General features: G+C 49.8%; 1 protein-coding gene across 4 annotated transcripts in view; it reads left to right on the top strand.

The window, feature by feature from the left end:
- CLCN6 (chloride voltage-gated channel 6) overlaps nucleotides 1-20,292 on the top strand; it is a 33,572-nt gene that overhangs the window by 8,493 nt on the left and 4,787 nt on the right. The window contains exons 5-22 of one of the 4 annotated variants that reach the window (XM_043922868.1): nucleotides 1,981-2,047; nucleotides 3,976-4,082; nucleotides 4,604-4,730; nucleotides 5,791-5,858; nucleotides 7,144-7,202; nucleotides 8,044-8,176; nucleotides 9,218-9,331; nucleotides 9,581-9,705; nucleotides 10,290-10,416; nucleotides 13,009-13,135; nucleotides 13,411-13,564; nucleotides 13,908-14,067; nucleotides 14,157-14,263; nucleotides 15,244-15,430; nucleotides 16,374-16,531; nucleotides 16,648-16,804; nucleotides 18,383-18,490; nucleotides 18,633-18,758. In XM_043922868.1, coding sequence (XP_043778803.1) covers nucleotides 1,981-2,047; nucleotides 3,976-4,082; nucleotides 4,604-4,730; nucleotides 5,791-5,858; nucleotides 7,144-7,202; nucleotides 8,044-8,176; nucleotides 9,218-9,331; nucleotides 9,581-9,705; nucleotides 10,290-10,416; nucleotides 13,009-13,135; nucleotides 13,411-13,564; nucleotides 13,908-14,067; nucleotides 14,157-14,263; nucleotides 15,244-15,430; nucleotides 16,374-16,531; nucleotides 16,648-16,804; nucleotides 18,383-18,490; nucleotides 18,633-18,758 — 2,211 coding nt within the window. Of the gene's footprint in view, nucleotides 1-1,980; nucleotides 2,048-3,975; nucleotides 4,083-4,603; nucleotides 4,731-5,790; nucleotides 5,859-7,143; nucleotides 7,203-8,043; nucleotides 8,177-9,217; nucleotides 9,332-9,580; nucleotides 9,748-10,289; nucleotides 10,417-13,008; nucleotides 13,136-13,410; nucleotides 13,565-13,907; nucleotides 14,068-14,156; nucleotides 14,264-15,243; nucleotides 15,431-16,373; nucleotides 16,532-16,647; nucleotides 16,805-18,382; nucleotides 18,491-18,632; nucleotides 18,759-20,292 lie in introns of those variants that run through there. The other 3 variants (XM_043922867.1, XR_006344823.1, XM_043922869.1) reach the window with 3 other exon arrangements.

Here is a 20,292-nt window from a genome sequence, read left to right as displayed (position 1 = left end):
ATGCTTCAACCCGGAGCAGAGAAGCTAGAAGAGTTAGCAGACAATCCAAATGATAAATGTCAAATCTGATTTTCTGTCAGTACAGTGTTAGAAAAGGGGATTGTCTTCATCCATCCAGACTGCTACAGCAAAAGTATCACGGACTGAGAGGCTTAAACAACAGGCATTTACTTTTAATAGTTCTGGGGTCTGGAACGTCCAGGCCAACAGATCTGGTGTCTGGTGAGCGCCCAATTCATCATTCACACATGGCCGTCTATTTGCTGTGTCTTCAGGTGGCAGAAGAGGCAAGGGAGCTCTCTGGGGTCTCTTTTATAAGGACACTGATCCTATTCATGACCACAGAGGGCCCCCCCCCCCAACCTCCTAATGAGAGGGGGTTAGCATTTCAACATATGAATTTGGGAGTGGGCAGGGGAGACTACAAACATTAGCCCATAACAATGTAAATGTATTCTTAAGCAGTAGTCTATTAATCACCTTTCTCTAGAATTAACCACAGGTTTCAAACTTAATTCTACATAACATACCCATTAAGTGTAAATACATATGTAAACGTAATGTAGCCACAAGAACTGACCACAGGTTTTAATTTCAGATTTTTACTGTGGTAAATTCAGAGATCAAGGAACATCTTACTAGTTAAGATTAATAGCATTCAGGAGGCCTCTTTGATAATATTCTGATGGATGCTATTGTGGGGGCACCATGGGCTGATTTAATTGTTTTATTTTGCTATATAGTTTCCTGGTTGCAGATTACCCTGTAATAAGCATAGTTACTAGCAATATAGGTGTTAGTCTCTCTGCTACTGTTATGTCAAACTTTAGCAACTCTACAGAATACCCTCCTGTTCTCAGAAAGCAGACCTGCCTTAATAATGTAGCAGCCATCTCCTCTTGCTACTGGCTGTCTTCTCCTTTGATCTGTGCAGTTCAATGTTTCAATATTTAAAAAACCCCTGGGCACTGGTTTGTGGGAAGACCAGAGTTAAAGGCACAAAGCCTTTGATCCTAAATTCACATGGTCAGAAGTCTTCCCAGTTCTCTGTTAAGTCCTGAGTATGCACTTCAGAGAGTGAACTAGTGGAACAGGAGTGGTTTTCTCTTATTCACCAGGCTAACCATTGGCTATTCAATGGTTATAAATCAAAGTCATAATTTATTAAATGGTAATAACAGAGTGCCAAAAAATCGATGCTTTTGAATTGTGGAGATTCAAGGAGATCAAACCAGTCAATCTTAAAGGAAATCAGTCCTGAATATACTCTGGCCACCTGATGCAAAGAGCCAACTCTTTTTTTTTTCTGACTTGGAAAAAATCCTGATGCTGGGAAAGATTGAGGGCAGGAGAAGAGAGTGACAGAGGATGAGATGGTTGGATGGCATCATCAATGGACAAGAACTTGAGCAAACTCTGAGAGATAGTGGAGGACAGGAGCCTGGTGTGCTGCAGTCAAGATGGTTGCAAAGACTGGGACATAACTTAGCAAATGAACAATAACAGACGTGCAAGAGCCATATACTACTCCTGAGTAGGTACTGGCTTTCAAAGTAATATGCTGATACCCTAAGCCTTTCTACACTTACCCAGCTAAGGATCACTGAAAATGCATTTGGATTTCTCCTTTTGACCCTGCCTTTGGGAAGAACAGAGCAGGCCCTCACACGCCTCTGTACTGTTTTTCTCTAAGCACTGGCAGTCTTCCTTGGTCTCAGGTTCTTTTTTTATTCTTATTCGTCTGTGTTGTAACTCTCCTTCTGACAACTTAGCTACACCCCTTCTTTTGTCCTCAGAAGGGCCATGGGACCAGACTCAGGTGGGGCACTCCCTGACTAAGGAAAGGCCTGGTCACACATGGCCTGTCGGTAGCATGGGTGCGTGTGACCAACGAGAACCAGCAGTGGGGGTGGGGGCTGTGTTTCCAGGGGGGTGCCTGTGACTGTGGAGACCCAGGTGACAGCTCTGTGCTCCTCCCAGGTGGGCCTCTTCGTGGACTTCTTTGCTCGGCTCTTCACGCAGCTCAAGTTCGGAGTGGTGCAGGCGTGTATCCTTTACAGGGGTCACGGTGTTCCCCAACATCTGTGGTTGCTCACCCTGCTTTCCCATATAGAAATGAGTTTACAGACGTGATCTTTGAAGAGCTACTTTTTGGCCACTTGGGTTTAAAGTTTTTCATTATTATCAAAGGACACAGAAGAAGAGTTGAATAGAAAGATGTTCATAGTCATGGTAACAAGACACGAAGCCCAGATGCCTGTTTTTTTCTCATCAGTCTGTGAACTGATTGTGGTTCCAAGGAAAGTTCCACTAGAATTGTTCATGGAACTTGAAAATTATCTTCCTAAATTTGTGTGGAATCATAAAGAGCCCAAAGTATCTGAGACAGCTTTGAACAGTGGATGGGACTGGCCATCCTAGATGTCAAGACTTAGATAATTTAAGATAGTGATTAACCCAGTGTCATATTGGTACAAGAACACCCAGTTAGACCAGTGGAAAGTAATAGAGAAGCAGAAACTGGCCCACACACATAGAGCAATGCAGTGAGTGACAGAGTTAATACTATAAATCAGTGAGAAAGGGTGGGTTTGTTAATAAAAGATGCTGGGAGATTGGTTATCCATCTGGAAAAACACAAATTAGATTCTTACTTTGTACTATATATTAATTCCAGATGGATTAAAGATGTAAATAGGCAAAACAAAACTTGAAGAGACTGTGTAATGTCAAGACCAGGGAGTAATTTCTAAGAACTCCAGAAGGCATGAAGATCAATAAACTTGATGACATCAAAGTAAACACGCACCAAAAAGAAAAAAAAAGACTCAGACAATAAAACCCCGTAAACAAATTGAAAAACAAGTTTACAGCCTAGGAGAAGTTACTCCCTGTGCATTTAAGAGACAAATAATTAGTATCCATAATAGAGGGAGAACTGCAACTCAGTAAGAAAAAAGCGGAAGCAGCTCAGTAGAAAAACAATGCAAAGGATGTGAGCAGACAGTTCTCAGAAGAGGAAAATTACCTGTGGAAAAGCGCTTACCTCACCACCAGCAGGGAAGTGAAAATTAAGTACATAGGAAGGTACGCTTCGTTGACTCCTGTGTTTGTGTTCTAGGTGTGGCCCTCGGATATGCTCAGAGATGTGATTGCAAAACTCTGATATCACACCAAATGGGAGAGTGGGACAGTTGTAATTCGGATGGTGTAATTTCTCACAGAAGTTAAATGAACCAGAGCTTTCAGATCAACATGGCTAATTCTCAAAAAGTGTTGAGGGAGAGAAGGCAAGGGTAGAAGGTGCATCAAGCGCAATGCCCCTGTTTTAATTTCAGAAACACAACAGTGTGGATGCAAATGGACATGTTCTGGGGAGGATGTGCAAGGGTTCAAGTTAGAGGGTTCTTCCAGGAGAGAGGGAGGGAAACACAAGGGGTTTTGTTGTTTTGAACGGTATCTAGTGTTTTAATTTTCAAGAAGCACCTGGAGCAGATGTGGCTTAACACTGAGATTTGTTAAGGCTCTGAGGGTACAGATGTTTGTACATCTTGTAATGTTTGAAGTATTTCACAATTTTAAAATGGTTCCTAGTGTAGGAGACAAAGGTTTCCCTGGCGGCCTAATACCTACCCATGCAGGAGTCACAATTTCTATCCCTGGGTCAAGAACATCCCCTGGAGAAGGAAATGGCAACCCACTCCAGTATTCTTGCCTGGGAAATCCCATGGACAGAGAAGCCCAGCAGGCTACCATCCATGGGGTCTTGAAAGAGTCGGACATGATTTAATGACTGAAAACACCATGTAGAAGACATCTCTGACAGTTGTGTTTTTGTGAAGTTTATATGTGGAAAACAGGAAAATGTGCAGTAAGCAACCCCCATGCTTCAGAGGAAGAGAAACTGCTTCATATCTAGTGGTGGTAGGATCACTCCAGCTGGCAGGCTCGTTTTTCTTAACCCCATGTCTGCAGCGGTGGAGGAGTGCAGCCAGAAAGGCTGTCTCGCGCTGTCCCTCCTGGAGCTCTTGGGTTTCAACTTGACCTTTGTCTTCTTTGCAAGCCTTCTTGTCCTAATTGAGGTGAGGTGTGATGGGGGTGAGGCAGTGGGGGTCTTGCCTTCTTGCTCACAAGGTTGTTGGGGACTCCATTTTTCTCCATCTCCATTTCCGAAATATCAAAACACTGATTTAGTCTTAAGAGTATAGATTCCTGTAGAAAAAGGGATCTCTCTTTCACTTAGAGAGGTTTTCTGAAAGTGGTTTCAGCCTCTGGAGAGATTAAAGGGGAACACTCTAGACTAGGAGGTTGCTTCTCAACCTGGCAGCACGTTAGAAGAAACACCTGGGGAACTGTAAAAACACCTTAGAATAACAAATGCTTTAAACCTTAAAGAACTTTAAAAGTGACCAATACCCAGCTTAGACAAATGAGGTGTGAAGGAAATGAAGGGTAGCGTTGATTGTTGAAAAGCCTCCCCTTGCAGGAGATGTTAAATCACCAGGCACTTGTCAGAAATGCATCAGGCCTACCTAGTGTGGTGCTGTCCAGGGTGAGCCCAGTGGGTTCTAAGTTTCTGAGTATGCCTGCTCTTCCCCCTCAGCCAGTGGCAGCTGGTTCTGGGATTCCTGAGATCAAATGCTATCTGAATGGCGTGAAAGTGCCTGGAATCGTGCGTCTCCGGACCCTGCTCTGCAAAGTCTTTGGAGTGCTGTTCAGTGTGGCTGGAGGTAAGGAGGGTCTTTTTTTCCTCCTTTTTTTCTTTTTAAAAAATATTTCTTTATTTATTTGGCTATGTCAGGTCTTATTTGTGGTGTGTGAGTATCCTCAGTCGTGTCCAACTCTTTGTGACCCCGTGGACTGTAGCCTGCCAGGCTCCTCTGTCCCTGGGATTCTCCAAGCAGGGATATTGGAGTGGGTTGCCATTTCCTCTTCCAAGGGATCTTCCCAACCCAGAGATAAAACCCACATCTCCTACATTTCCTGTGTTAGCAGGCTCCATTTCTTTACTACACCACCTCAGAAGCCCTCTTATTTGCAGCACACAGGATCTTTTTAGTTGTAGCATGTGGGATCTACTCCCTTGACCAGGGATCAAGCCCAGGCCCCCTGCATTGGGAGCTTGGAGTCTTAGCCACCAGACCACCAGGGAAGTCACAAAAGGGTCTTCCTGACCTGTATCCTTCAAGCCTTCCAGGGGTGAAGGTGACAAGAATCATTATGGGTGTACATTAAGCAAATATGGCCTTGAAGGTTCTGCCCTCAAACAGATCTCTGCACTTTTTGTTGATGAGTTAGTTTTTAAATGTAAACGCTGTTAATGAGTTACCATTCAGAGCTGTCTGACCAGCACACCATTGAGTTTCAGAGTAGAGCGACTGTCTAGTTGGTTTGTGGAGTTGGCTTTTAGCAAAGTCAGCAAGATTTTTGTGCCAGATGGTAAATATTTTAGGCTTTGTGGGCCAAGTGGTAAAAAGGAGCTATTATGTAGGTGCTTAAACTTACATAACCACTTAAAATGTATTCATTCGAGAATGTAAAAAACCATTCTGAGCTCTTGGGCTGTATAAAAATAAGCAGTAAGCCTGTCTCGGCCCACAGGCTACGATTTGCTGACCCCCAATTTAGAATTTCAAGGTTACTTTCTCTTATTTGATAGGGATTTGATTCATTCTTACTGTTAGCAAGTCATGTGATCATCTCTGTTTTGTGGTTGTCAAGAGAAAGGTCTGTGTAACAAAGATTGTTCTGTGCTGATAGATTGTCTCGCCTTTTTCCACCTGTTCCCAGGGCTCTTTGTGGGGAAAGAAGGCCCCATGATCCACAGTGGCGCAGTGGTGGGGGCTGGCCTCCCACAGGTAAGGGTTGATGGGCTGTGGGGGGCGGATTGGCCTTCAGAGTGGGCCTCCTGGGCAGGGGCGTGTCCGTGGTTAAAGTTGGAAAAAAATCCATCAAGAGCACCCTAATGTGGCCTTGGGATCTATTATCAGTTTGGGTTGATGAGAAACTATGAGGTCTGTCTCCCAGGAGAGCAGGTAGCTGGTACCTGGAGGTTGTACTGGGGCCCTGTGGGGTCCTAGGAGCAGAAATGGGACAGAGAGAAAGTTCAAACGAAAGTCACCCAGTGCTCCCACAGCCTTGCCAAGGGTCTGCACACAGGGTGGCTTGTGGAGTGTCCCAAGAGAGGCTGGAAGCCTTGGCTGTGATGGTTTCAGGCACAGGCCAATGTTGATACCCTTGGATGCAGCAAGGGAATAACAGCTGCTGTTCATCAGGTGCCATCTGGGCCAGACTGTCCTGTCCCAACTCCTCTCTTCTTTAAAGCCACTTCAGGGACTTCCTGGTGAGTCCAGTGGTTAGGACTCTGAGCTTCCACTGCCACAGGCCCGGGTTCCATCCCCAGTCAGGGAACTAAGATCCCACAATCCATGTGGCCCAACCAGAAAAAAGCCCCCTCGGGTTTTGTTGTCCTCATCATCATCATTCCTAGATGAGGAGCTGAGGCTCAGGGAGGCCAAGGGGCTCACTCAGGGCTCCCAGACTCCCCTTCTCACAGGCTGGTCCACAGAGGAAGGTCTCAGTTCCTTGTGAACTGTCACTTGTAGACAGTTTATGTCTCACATTCCAAGGGGAGGGAGTTGCTGTGGTCGTTGTGTTGTCCAGGAGAAGGAGAGAAGTCCCCGTCATCCAGAGCCCATCTTTTGATCTCTCTTGTTACTGCCTCATCTCATCTCCATGCACCGGCCTCTAGGAAGTAAGCTGAGAGGTAGAAGGAGGCCAGGCCAGGACGGGGCGGTGGTCTGAGATATTGTCAGGCAGTCACTTGGCCCTTCCTTGGTGACTGCCCCGAGCAGAGCTCACGTTGTCTTCTGAAGCAGCCTTCAGTTCCTCTCCACCCTTCGCCCAGCTGTTTCCCCTTTTCCTTTCAGACTTGCTGACGGTACATAATGCAGTTTCTGAAGAGCCTAGGACTTCGGGGGCAGGAAAGAAGTTCCTCCCCAAAGTCACCTCTTTTAGCAGCTGCTGTCCTGGACTCTCCTCCTTGCGGCTCCTGCCCAGGAGCGGTCAGGCTGCAGGGACTCCCAGTGCTGTGGCTTCCTGCAGCCTCAGGCCCCTCCCTGACTCTGTTTTCTCCTGTTCTAGTTTCAGAGCATCTCCTTACGAAAGATCCAGTTTAACTTCCCCTATTTTCGAAGTGACAGGTATGGAAAGGTTAGAAATTGAGGTGTTTTGTTTTTTAAAAAAAAACAAGCTGTTCATTTATTGCCACTGAGACCCTGTACTTGCTCTAACTGGGCTCACAGTCTCCCCAGCTTGGGTGGGCTGCATGCACAACCTGACCATCAGGAAGGAGGTGGACTTTGAATTATTTTTCTGAAAATTAGGAGCACAGTGGGCAAGCAGGCATCACAGCTTCTGTTTTGCCATAACCCAGGGCCTAGAAGCATCTCCAGCAACAAAGAACATGGTCCAAGATCAAAAGTACAACCGAGAAAGTCCATCGGCATATTATCAAGATCGTAGTTTATTTACTTGGTCCACTGCTTTAGGCTTGGAAGGTCTCTGCACCCTGTGTGATTTGCAGGTGTTACAGACCTGCACGCCTGGCAAGGCCCTTGCAGTCAGGGGCCCACACCCGGGTTGGGGTCCACCTTCTTACCTTCCTGCCGGGCACTGTCACCTGTCCTTCTGCATGCAGCCACACTTGGCCATTTTCTCTGGTATTGGGCTTTCTGGAAGGAAGGTCTAGGGAGCTGGTGGCTCAGTGGTGACACCGGAAATCTTCGACCTGCCTTCTGAGAGTTCATGCTTAGAGTTGACTAATGTCAGGGAGCCCCCTGCCTAGCGGAGTTCCAATGGGGGAGAGCATCTGGCTGGTTAGTGAACTGTGTTCACTGCTGAGTCGCTTCGGCAGAAACCGGAGCCGTGACTGTTCTTGGGTCTCGAGATAATAGAATGTTGGTGCATAAGGAAGTGAGAAAACTGCCGTTGGCAGTCTGAGGACTGTTTCTCAGATAAACCATCTCTCTCTCCACCCCTCAGAGACAAGCGGGACTTTGTATCAGCAGGGGCAGCCGCCGGAGTTGCTGCGGCTTTTGGGGCCCCCATTGGGGGCACCCTGTTCAGTCTGGAGGAGGGTTCGTCCTTCTGGAACCAAGGGCTCACATGGAGAGTGGTAAGGAGGACCTTCCCCGAGCTTAACCACCCACCCCCACCCCAGGTTTCATCTGGACAACTCTTACTCGATACAGTTACTAGTAGTTTTTTTTTTTTTCTCCTCTTTCACTGTTTACCACAGACATACTTTATGTACAGTCATAAATGTCTGAAAATAAAAGGAACAGAAAAGGTATACCATGTCTACACTAACATAAGGCTAACATAATAAAATAAGGCTGCTGTAGGTGGTTCCAAGAATCCACCTGCCAGTGCAGGAGACTTGGATTCAATCCCTGGGTTGGGAAGACCCACTGGAGTAGGAAATGGCAACCCACTCCAGTGTTCTTTGCCTGGGAAATCCCATAGACAGGGAGCCTGATGGGCTGTAGCCAATGGGGTCTCAGAAGAGTCACACAACTAAGCAACTCAACAACAAAAAGTTTATCAGTGTTAAAGAAGACTTTGAGACAAGGGGAGTTACCAAAGTGAATAAGGACGTATCACAGTGGTGAAAGGCTCGATTTAATGGATAGTTTCAGGTTAACCTGTAGTTTTGATGAGGCCAGGAGAACTGACTTCCTTTGCTCTAGATGCCTGTATCCTCCTATGACTGTTCTCTACTTCCCATATTAACTCCCGTGGACTGTTCTCTACTTCCCATATTAACATCCTTTTCGTCCCCAGTGAGACTTTACCCTCTCATGACGAACTATCTGACTGGAAAGGTGAGACCAGCTGTGGTCCTGACTGAGCTCCCATCTGCTCGCTTGGGGAGTGCATTCTTCCTCTGGTGTTTACTGTTCCTCTTTTAGCATAGGATCTGGTGCACCATAGACTTTAAATAAATAGTCCACAAAAGGCTGAATGGAAACTTCTAATATCCCAATTTCCAGCTTTTCACACTTGAGGTGAACTTTGGGCCATGGTCACCAGAGCCCCATGTCCAGACCTGGAGTTGGAGATCTCTGTGTGGAGCAGTAGGTTTACAGGGATGCGTCCGGGAGGAAGTAGAACTTGTAGCTATCAGCTGTTCTTGTTTTTGTCACCTGTTTCCCAGCTCTTCTGCTCCATGTCTGCCACCTTCACCCTCAACTTCTTTCGTTCTGGAATTCAGTTTGGAAGTTGGGGTTCCTTCCAGCTCCCTGGGCTGCTGAACTTCGGCGAGTTTAAGGTATGTTTTATCCTTGACCTCGGAATTTCTTTCTTGACCCGTGACAATTGCTGTTAAGTAAAGTATCAGAGAGAAGCTGGCAGAGAGGTAGGTGCTCCTGGGCCCCATAGTCTCCTGCATGCATGTGCTCAGTGTGGGCAGGATTCCAGCACTGCTTCGGCTCTCGTCTCTGTCTTCTCCGCTCCTGCCCCTTCCTGTTCTCACGGGCACTCTGGTTTTTCTCTCTCCCTCCCCTGCCCTTTCTCTCAGTGCTCTGACTCTGATAAAAAATGTCACCTCTGGACAGCTATGGACTTGGGTTTCTTCATCGCGATGGGGGTCATTGGGGGCCTCCTAGGAGCCACGTTCAACTGTCTGAACAAGAGGCTTGCAAAGTACCGTATGCGAAACGTGCACCCGAAACCTAAGCTCGTCAGGTACCCTCACAGTTGCCTCCCCCGCCTGCTGCAGCTCCCCGGCCCCGTGTGGACCGGGCCATCTCTCCTGAGGAATAGACCCCACTTCCCACGCCAGCTTCCAGGTCACGTCTAAGACTGAGAACATAAATGTGTTTATCAGATAGACCAAGAGACTGTGGCTGAGCTTAACTTATATCAGAGCCAGTCTGGCTCCTGGCCTCTCTGGACTTGGCCACAGGGACACATGGCAGAGTCAGTATTGGCCCCGTCGAGGGGCACGCTGTCATGAGACTCTCACCCTGGGACTTAAAGTGGGAGGCCTTTCATTTCTCAGAGAGAGATGATGTGGCCGCAGCAGCCTCGCCACTAGCCACCTGTACAGATTTGTACATAGAGATTGCTGGAACACAGCAAGCCGCTGATACATTCTGCACATGTGCTGACTGCCCAGGGGCAGCTGTACGTGCTCTGGGGGCAGGGAGGGTTGGGAGTAGGCAGTTTCAAGTTCCCAAGACCAGGTAGCTTTTTATCCATGCTAACAGCCGTGTTTTGCCTCCTAGAGTCTTGGAGAGCCTCTTGGTGTCCCTGGTGACCACGGTGGTGGTGTTTGTGGCCTCCATGGTGTTGGGAGAATGCCGCCAGGTGACTTCTGCGGCTCAAGTTGGGAATGACTCCATCCCACTCCAGGTAACCCCTGTGCACCTGCTGCCCTTGTCCTGCGTCCACAAAGAATGTATGACGTGCCTCTGTTTAGAGCCAGTAGATGTGTTGGTTTACTGTTCCACACCTGAGTCAGATTGCCGGGTGGGGGATGGGGGTGGGGCTGGAGTTTGTAGCTGTCATTTTACCTAAGAGAGGACGTTCACCAAACTGGCTCTTTTTCACTTTTGTCAATAGTCCTAGTCATCATAGAGAGGACTCCTCTCTATCCCCCAACCCCCACTCTGTTGAACAAGACTGATCGGAAACAGATGCTAAGGACACTGACTGCTTCTCCTCTGAGCAGTCCACTCTTCTAACCCCCACCCTGGAAGGTGCCCAGCAGCCCACCCATCGGGGAGGGGGAGAGGCACACTTAAGAAAGGAGAAAGGAACACCTCCCTCAGGGTGCACAGTGGTCCTGGCTCTTTGTGCATCTTCCTGTTTGAATGGGTTTAGGTCATTTCTCGGCACACTTCCTCTTTGCATTTTTCTCTTTCCTTTCTTAGGAGTGAGTGATATTTTCTATAAGCTTTCCCCCAAAAGAGCAGGTCAGTGAGGCAGGCATTGGAACTTAGCTTACAGTGTGTGTTGGGTCTGAGAATGGACCCTAGGATGGAGGCTGAAGGTTCTCTCAGTACATATCTTAATGGCCCCTGGGGAGCTACTTGAGTCCATCCAAGCCCCTTTGGGCTTTTGTCTTGAACGGCTGCATCTTCAGTATCCCTAGGAACACTGAATGGCTACAGTGTACTCAATCAGAGGTCAGCAAATTGTGGTCCATGGACCACATCTAGCCCCTGGCAACTGCTTGTTACTGTGTAGCCCCGGAGCTAAAAGTGGTTTTTACAGTTCTAAGAGTTGGGAAAAGAAAGCCAGAAGAACGTGCACTAGAGACTGTATGTGGCTTGCAAAGCCTGAAATATTTACTCTCTGGCTCTTCACAGGAAAAATCTGTTGATCCCTGTTACTGGTTATTCCCCAAGGCCACCTCCTTACCAGGCCAGTACTTTCCAAAGTGTGTTCTAAGGAGCATTTATACACATGATTCAAGAGCAAACAAACAGAAACAGATTCTATGGTCAGATGAGATAACCAGGGCTAAGTAGGTTTCTTGAACAAAGGACTTCTCAGGGCCTTTAAAGTTCCAGTAAGTGTTAGGAATGTTCGGCGTGTTTTTTGTGTGCCAGGTGTTCCACTAAGCACTGTATGTATGTGACCTCACTTAGTTTTTACCACGGCCACTCTGGCTAGTATTGTCCCCACTTGACAGATGAGAAAACTGAGGTCTTGCCCAAGACTACTCAGCTAGTAATAGATAGCCTGAGATAGGTGTTATTCCCATGTTATAGATGAGGAAATGGAAGCTTCACGAAATGGAGTACCTTTCCCGAGGTCACAAGAGGGCGACAGGGTGCGAGTCAGGTCTATCTGATCATGGAGCCTGTTCCCTGCTCGTCACAGATACTCTGATTTCCAGCAAGTGCAGTGATGCTCCTCTATGCACTTGACCACAGGTTCCTTTCAGAGCGCCTTCAGCACTGGGTTCCTCCAGACCTGAGTTGGGGATACATTGCGTTGTTGATTATTAAACTGTTTCCTCAGCTTGTCCACCCTCAACAGCTGTGCACACACATCCTGGTTGCCCGCTCCTCCCTGCCAGGTTCTGCCCATAGGGGGCGCTCCCCTGTTGCCTGCAGCAGCCTTCATCTGGCTGTGTTGCCCAGCCAGGCCCACCTCGTAGGATTATACTAACCCATGGCCTGCTATCGTTACAGTGTCCACGTAAGGGCATCTTTACAGTGTCACTGATGGAATGGAATCAGGAACAATCCATCTCCTCAGTTAGCTTTGCAGTAACACCCATTAGCTGTTTGCCCAGGGACAGGTATGAGGTTCACCCTCTGTGCTACTGAACACCAGCAACCAGAAGACAAACACCTCTGATGAGATAGCAGTGCCAGGCTCTCATCTGCTCACACAAGATGATGAAGGGGGTAAGAGGGCTGGGATGTGAAGAAATCCCGTCTTTTCCCAATTTGGGTTTTGTTCAGCCAGGTGAGGGATGGGCAACCAGGAGCAAGGTATCTGCATTAGGCCTCATATACACAGGTTTCTTCTGCAGCAAACTCAGGGCAGAGGCTTTTTCCATTTGGAACAAAGTTGGTCTTAGGTCAGGCAGTGCCCTGGACTCTCCTCTACAGACACCTGACCACTCTGGGCCTCTTGTCAGGCCTCTACCTCTTCCTCCATGGTCCGTGGGCCCCGAGGGCCAGACCTCCCCCAATGCCCCTGAAAGTAGCAGCACTGAGCCAGACCCACAGTGATTCATGATTGTAGTTATATTTTTGTTGCATATGTGCATGAATAAGGGTCCTCATCCTGATTCTTTCTCAAAATGTGAGGAATACAGTATCACAGTTGGCTGCTCTTGGATCTCAATCTATTTTTGCCACCTGTTTTATTATTAGTAAAGCTTGCATGCCAGGTTTGCTGCAACCTCGCTGGAGACGTCCTACTTGAAATATCAAGTGCCCTGGTCAGGGACCTGCGTTTGACTTTTTGATTCTTGCTTCTCAGGTCACATCAGAAGATGTGAATTCAAGTATCAAGACCTTTTTTTGTCCCAACGAGACCTACAATGACATGGCCACCCTCTTCTTCAATCCCCAGGAGTCTGCCATCCTTCAGCTTTTCCACCAGGATAGTGAGTCTCCGGGGCTGGGCTTTGGGGCAGGAACAAATGATTGTTCACCTGCCCCTTCTGTTTACCCTCAGACACAGCTGGGCTTACCCCTAATTTTGAGCAAGAATGGGGCTTTTCATTGGTGACATCACCCCAGACAAAAAGATAGGGTTTCTGCTTGCAGCACTGGAGGTGAACTGGACAGGAAGCAGTAGGACCTGGTGGGAGCCGGGTAGTCTGGAAGGCCTTGGTAAGCATCTCAGTGGGACTCAGGTCAGTCTGCTCTTGCTTCGCAGGTACGTTTAGCCCCGTCACTTTGGCCTTGTTCTTCATCCTGTATTTCTCACTTGCATGTTGGACTTACGGCATCTCTGTTCCGAGTGGCCTTTTCGTGCCTTCTCTGCTGTGTGGAGCTGCTTTTGGACGTTTAGTTGCCAATGTCCTCAAAAGGTACTCTGTGCATGCGTGTGTGTGTGTGTTTGCATATAATCACATGTGTGGGAATCATAGCTTCCCACCCAACCCCACAGGCTTCCCTGGAGGCTCAGCAGTAAAGAATCCACCTGAAATGCAGGAGACCTGGGTTTGATCCCTGGGTTGGGAAGAGCCCCTGGAGAAGGAAATGGCAACCCACTCCAGTATTCTCGCCTGGGAAATCCCATGGACAGAGACGCCTGGCGGGCCGTAGTCTGTAGGATCGCGATAGTCTGACACATCCTAGCAACTAAACTACCTTCACCCCGCCACGCACTGTATGATTCTGAGCCATGTTCTTGGTCTCTTTCTTCACCAGCTACATTGGATTGGGCCATATCTACTCGGGGACCTTTGCCCTGATTGGTGCTGCGGCTTTCTTGGGTGGGGTTGTCCGCATGACCATCAGTCTCACGGTCATCCTGATTGAGTCTACCAACGAGATCACTTACGGCCTTCCCATTATGATCACCCTGATGGTGAGCATGCCGCTTCTAGGCCTCGTTCAGATTCAGGGCCCAGTTCCCCCCACAGCAGCCTGTTTTCAAGCCTTTCCTTTGTATTTCAGGTGGCCAAATGGACAGGGGACTTTTTCAATAAAGGCATTTATGACATCCACGTGGGCCTGCGAGGCGTGCCGCTGCTAGAATGGGAGACAGAGGTGGAAATGGACAAGTAAGGCCTGGATTTTTTTGTGTCCTAGTTCCAGAATTTATGAAGTCTAGGGCCCAGGAACCTTTGTATTAGGGGATGGTAGTACAGATTCTTGGGTTAGAAGGTAAGTAACAGTAGCAAGCACGTCTGTCCCCAGGTATTTTCAGGAGAGTGGAGTGGCCCCATGGGCTGGAGGCTGGGGCGGGCAGGGCCACTTCATGGACTATTCGGCTGCTGTGGCATTCTAGTGAGACAGGAAGTGTTATGATTGAATGTTTAAGCATCCGATCCTTGTGAGTGAGAGCAAGCTGCCTCCCGTGTGCCCAATGAAGAGTTGTCTTATCAGCGGTGACTCCTCTGGGCATAAACACCAGCTTATCCATCAGGCCTCTCATGTCTGGAATCATGTGAGGTGCTTAAAGTCTGTCCCATAGGAGTCAGCCAACTTCCAGAAAGGACCAGCCAGTCAATATTTCCAACATTGCAGGCCATGCAGTCTCTATCACAACTGTCCAGCTCTACCATTTTAGTGCAGAAGCACCCGTGGACAACATGTAAATGAGCAAGTGCGACCAGATTGGACCTGTGGGTGAGAGTTGGCATCCCTGGTCTAAAGGGACACCCAAAGACTTTCATTTTAATTCCCGTGTCATTAGCAGTTCAGTGGTCCATGGGGTGCTGAGGAGGGATGGCTGAAACCCTGGGCAAGCGGATCAGGTTCATGGTGAGGGGGCGTTCGTATTGAGATGAGGGTCTTGGCCCACTCAGCTGAGAAGGCAGGGAAGAGCATATTCCAGGCATATGAAGCATCATATAGCATACAGCGCGTAAAAAGGATAGGAGTACCAAGGAACACGTGTGTTCAAAGATTGGCTGGAGGTGGTTCAGAAGAGGGACCCTGGTGGTCCAGGCAGTACGGAGAGGAGGCACGGCCATGTCACGGCTGCTCCCGGTGCCACGGGCTCCGTCGTGAGGCTGGAGCACTTCCCTCCCTCCCCCAGACTGCGAGCCAGTGACATCATGGAGCCCAACCTGACCTACGTCTACCCGCACACCCGCATCCAGTCCCTGGTCAGCATCCTCCGCACCACTGTCCACCACGCCTTCCCGGTGGTCACGGAGAACCGGGGCAACGAGAGGGAGTTCATGAAGGGCAATCAGCTCATCAGTAACAACATCAAGTTCAAGGTAAAGAAAGTGACCCCAGAGGAGGGGTGGACCGTGGAAAAGTGGTTCCCTGACGCTCACACTGACCCCATGCTTGTCGCACCCTGTAGACGGGCTGGCCGTGGTTGACTCTTGTGAGAGTCAGCATCCTTGTCATTGTGCGTGACAGTGAGTAAGGACTGGACAGTGAGTAAGGACTTCGTTAGGCCATTAGCATGTGTGTTCATTCTCACTCCAGCAAGCATGCGGATAAGTGGTGGTTTTAATCAGCCCACCAGGGTCCTAAGTCCATGGGATTTTCCAGGCAAGAATGCTGGAGTAGGTAGCCATTCCTTTCTCCAGGGGATCTTCCTGACAGAGGGATCGAACCCGGCTCTCCCGCACTGCAGGCAGATTCTTTACCGTCTGAGCCACCAGGGAAGCCCGGTTTTAATCACCAGTGGTTAGCGTTCAGTGCAGGTTGTCCCAGAGAGGGTTCTGAATAGCTATCAGTGGACTCTGACCTACTTAAGGAAGAAAGATGTCTGTAGGAAGCTTCAGGACGGACAGGGAAGCTGAGGAACCAAGCGCAGTGTACCCTGGGTGAGCAGGTGCCTGGTGGCTCCTCTGTGGGTACCAGGAGGCATTGGCATCAAAGGAGAGTCCCGCTGCATCACTTGGGCCGCGTGCCCACCCTTAGCTTTGGAGGCTGGGGCCACATCAGTTGACAGGCCTGCAGAGATACAACGTGGGAGCACTGCCTTGCTGTCCCCACATCAGAGGAGTAGGGGCATGGGGCCAGCAGGAACCTTGGGCTCCGAGAGGCCCCTTGAGTCACAAGTCTCTGAGCCACCATGCAGGTTTCTTGCTGTTCTGGCGTGGGCCTGTGCCTTTTGACCCTCAGGGTTACTCACCTCCTTCCCTGGGTGGACACTGGCCTGCCCTCCAGCAGTCGTCTGTCATCACTGCCCCTTCCCATCCTCAGAAGTCTAGCATCCTCACCCGCGCCGGCGAGCAGCGCCGGCGAAGCCAGTCCATGAAGTCCTACCCGTCCAGCGAGCTGCGCAACATGTGCGACGAGCACGTGACCTCCGAGGAGCCGGGCGAGAAGGAGGACCTCCTGCAGCAGATGCTGGAGCGGAGGTGAGGGGGCCCCTCACCCGGGGCCGTCCCTGGGAGTGTGGGCGGGGCTCGGGGCCATGGACGGGACACGGTCCTGCTGAGGGTGTCCTAGGCAGCGTCTGGTTTTTGTATAACAGATACACCCCCTACCCCAACCTATACCCTGACCAGTCCCCGAGCGAAGACTGGACCATGGAGGAACGCTTCCGGCCGCTGACCTTCCACGGCCTGATCCTGCGCTCACAGCTCGTCACCCTGCTCGTCCGAGGAGTCTGTTACTCTGAAAGCCAGTCGGTGAGTCTGCCTTCTTGCCCACACCGGGCCTCTGGAAAGCACAAGGGCACTCGGAACAGAGTCCCCGCAGTGTGTGCAACTCCCACTGCCCTGGCGCCGAGCAGGGCTCAGAGTCCCTCCAGGGCCTCGCCCCTTAGTCTCTGCACCTGTTGCTAAGTGTCCTTCTGGCCAGAGGCTTTTAATGTAATCTCTGCACTTTAATTTCTGCCGTATATGCACTTTGTTACTGTGATATCCAAAGAAATACCTTTGTTCTCGTTCATTCCCCGGTAGTCTTTTTTTCTCTTTGATTTTTGTGTGTTCAGAGTGGTCCGTATAGTGACCTGCGACACACTTCACCCCCTTCAGATGGAGCCTGAAAAAAGAAGACTGAAAAACTCACCCAGAGACCTAGTTCCCAAATTAATTTTCCTCTGGGTCTTGCCCGTGGGCAGCCAGCCTGAGGTCACCTGTGGTCTGACTAGCCCGCAGAAGAGCAGCTCACATGGGCAGGACAGGAAGGGCCATGGGTGGAGTGGCTCGGGCTTGGGGATATGGCCTATGGGAGGCCCAACCCCACTGGAATGGCCCAAAGGACGAGAGTTGGAGGAATGAAGCAGGCCAGACTACACAGGGCCTTGCCTGCAGACAGAAACCACGAGTGCTGGCCTGGGGAAGCCTTGGGGGTCAGCAGTGGACAGCAAAGACTGTGGGCCGAGGAGAGTGAAGGGGAGGAGGGTTGGGGAGGAGTAGTGACCGGCCTGAGAGCTGATGGTGGTGGCCCCGGTGCCCTCTGATGGTCAGCGGCCTTGAGAGCTGAGGGACAATCCAGGAGACTCAGGATGCAGGAATAGTGGCAAAGTTCCCTTGTGACTTTTCTGGGCTGACTTTCCTGGGGCTGCCGTTTCCAGTCGCCACAAACTGGGCAAAATCTCAACCTGCTTCAGACGCTTCCAACAACAGCAGTGTGTCCTTGCTCAGTTTTCAAGGCCCTGGGACAGAATGCCCAGTCGGCCGGGCTGTGCTTCCTCTGAAGGCTCCAGGAGAGGATTCTTGCAGCCCTCATTTGTGGTGGGTGCCCTCGGCCTGCCCTGGCTGGAGGCACATCACTCGTGTCTGCCTCCTTGTCATCTGGCCTTCTGTCTGTGTTCTCTCCTCTTTTAGTAGGACACCAATCCCTGGGTTTGGGGCCCACCCTCCTCCATGTGACCTCATCTTACCTTGACTACATCCGCAAAGGCCTTGTTTCCAAGGCCATATTCACAGGTTCTAGGCATTAGAATGCAGACAAATCTTTTAGGGGACCCAAGTCACCCCAGCTACAATTACTATTAGCACTTTTCTTATTGAAACTCTAGAATAGTTCACATCTGTTCTACAGATGAAAGGGACATTCAGAGAAGTTAGGAGGCCAGCCCAGGGGACACAGCTAGGGAACTGGCCGAGAAATGGCTTTGGAGCAGGAGGTCTCAATCCAGAGCTCCTGTCATGGCCCTGTGCTGCCTGCCTGGCTCTCAGACATTGAGGGAGGGTCCCCTAAACATGGCCCCGCCAGTGACCACAGCCGATGCAAGGACAGTGTCTGGGTTGGGATTGCAGAGCGCCAACCAGCCACGCCTCTCCTACGCTGAGATGGCCGAGGATTACCCGAGGTACCCCGACATCCACGACCTGGACCTGACCCTGCTGAACCCGCGCATGATTGTGGTGAGCAGGGCTTCCCTGGGGCTGGGGCTGGGTGAGGAGGCTGAGAGCCCATCCTGCGTGGCCCCCTCCTCCTCTGTGCAGCCACCGTCACATCCTGGGTGGGCAGGACTGGCCGCAGGTCACCGTGTTCTCTCCTCTGCAGGACGTCACCCCATACATGAACCCCGCACCCTTCACTGTTTCACCCAACACCCACGTCTCCCAAGTGTTCAACCTGTTCAGGACGATGGGCCTGCGACATCTGCCAGTGGTGAACGCAGTGGGCGAGGTGAGTCAGAACCTGGGAGGCTATGTCTTCTGGAGAGGAGCCTGTAAGCTCAGTGCTGTAGGAGGAGCAGCAGAACCCCACAGGGGGTTCTCAAACTCAACTCAAACTCAACCTGCTCCGCGCTCCCCCAGCAGCAGTGAGGTGCAGAGGGGTGGGTGGGAGAAAAGCAGCTTTGGAAACCTTCCCCTTTTGCCTCCTGGGTGTTTCCTACATGCCGTCTCCTGTGTGGCTGGCAGGTGGAGCCAGTGTCGCACTGGTCTTCTTTTCTGTGGGACAGGAAAGCTTAGGCCTGGAGCTTCCCTGGGGGCTCAGTGGTAAAGGATCCGTCTGCCAATGCAGGCAGCTCGAGTTCAATCCCTGAGTCGGGCGGATCCCCTGGAGGAGGAAATGGCAACCCACTCCAGTATTCTTGCCCGGAGAATTCCATGGACAGAGGAGCCTGGCAGGCTACAGTCTGTGGACTCACAAAAGAGTCGGACACAGCTTAGCAACTAAACAACAAACCTCTCTGTATCCTAAAATCTTCCTCTTCTCGTTGGATTTCATGTTGCCGCCTTACGGGAAGGGGGTTAGTTCCCTACCTGTTACGGGAATTTGTAACACTAAATGAGAAAATTTCAGGTAAACTACTCAAGAAAGTATTAAAAGGTAAACTACATAGTTATTACAGATTTTTCCATTTTTTTCTTCTTAGAACTCCATTTTTTTTCTTACTACAGCAACATTGGTATTTGATTGTAGAAAGGTGTGAGCCTATAGATAAACAAACAAAAAAAAGAGATGGCAAGCCCTTATCTCTGTAGAGGCAGCCATGTTAACCTTTTAAAGTATCTCTTGTTTTTTCCTCTGCATCTAGGAATGAGAGACTTTATTCAGGTTTCAGTGAAAATGTTACCACTGCCTGTACTGTTTAATATCTTAATTTTTCAATGAATCTATGGGAAATGACTCTCCATCGCAAAAAGTATTTATTTAGGACATTTTAATGGCTCAAGAGCATTCTGTTGCATGGCTGCCTGGTCACTCACTCAGTTCTCTGTGGTGGGATGTTTAGTTAAATTTCACTGTGAAAGTGAAAACATGAGTGTGTTATTCACTCAGCCGTGTTCGACTCTTTGTGACCCCATGGACTGTAGCCTGCCAGGCTCCTCTGTCCATGGGATTTCCCAGGCAAGAATACTGGAGTGGGTTGCCATTTCCTTCTCCAAGGGATCTTCCTGACGCAGGTCTCCTGCCCTGTCTCCAGCCTTACAAGCAGATTTTTTTTTTCACAGTCACCGTAATGGTCACCTTTCTGAGCCTTTCTGTCAGTGCCCCCTAGGTGCCTTGCAGGAAATGACACCTCTCCAAAGTGAGGGTCACCCAGCAGAACCCCGATAGCACGCATGCACTTACTTACATGTGTTTAGTGGCTGGAGGTGGAATCATGTTCCTTGGAACACAGCTGCACTGACAGTTCTGGGGCGCCCACCCCAGTGAGATGTGAGTCACTGCAGTGACCGTGGGAACCCCCTGGTTTTCTGGACTCTCCTTC

Source organism: Cervus elaphus, chromosome 14, assembly GCF_910594005.1.
Source record: "Cervus elaphus chromosome 14, mCerEla1.1, whole genome shotgun sequence".
Taxonomy (NCBI): domain Eukaryota; kingdom Metazoa; phylum Chordata; class Mammalia; order Artiodactyla; family Cervidae; genus Cervus; species Cervus elaphus.
This window is presented reverse-complemented; position numbering and strand designations above follow the sequence as displayed.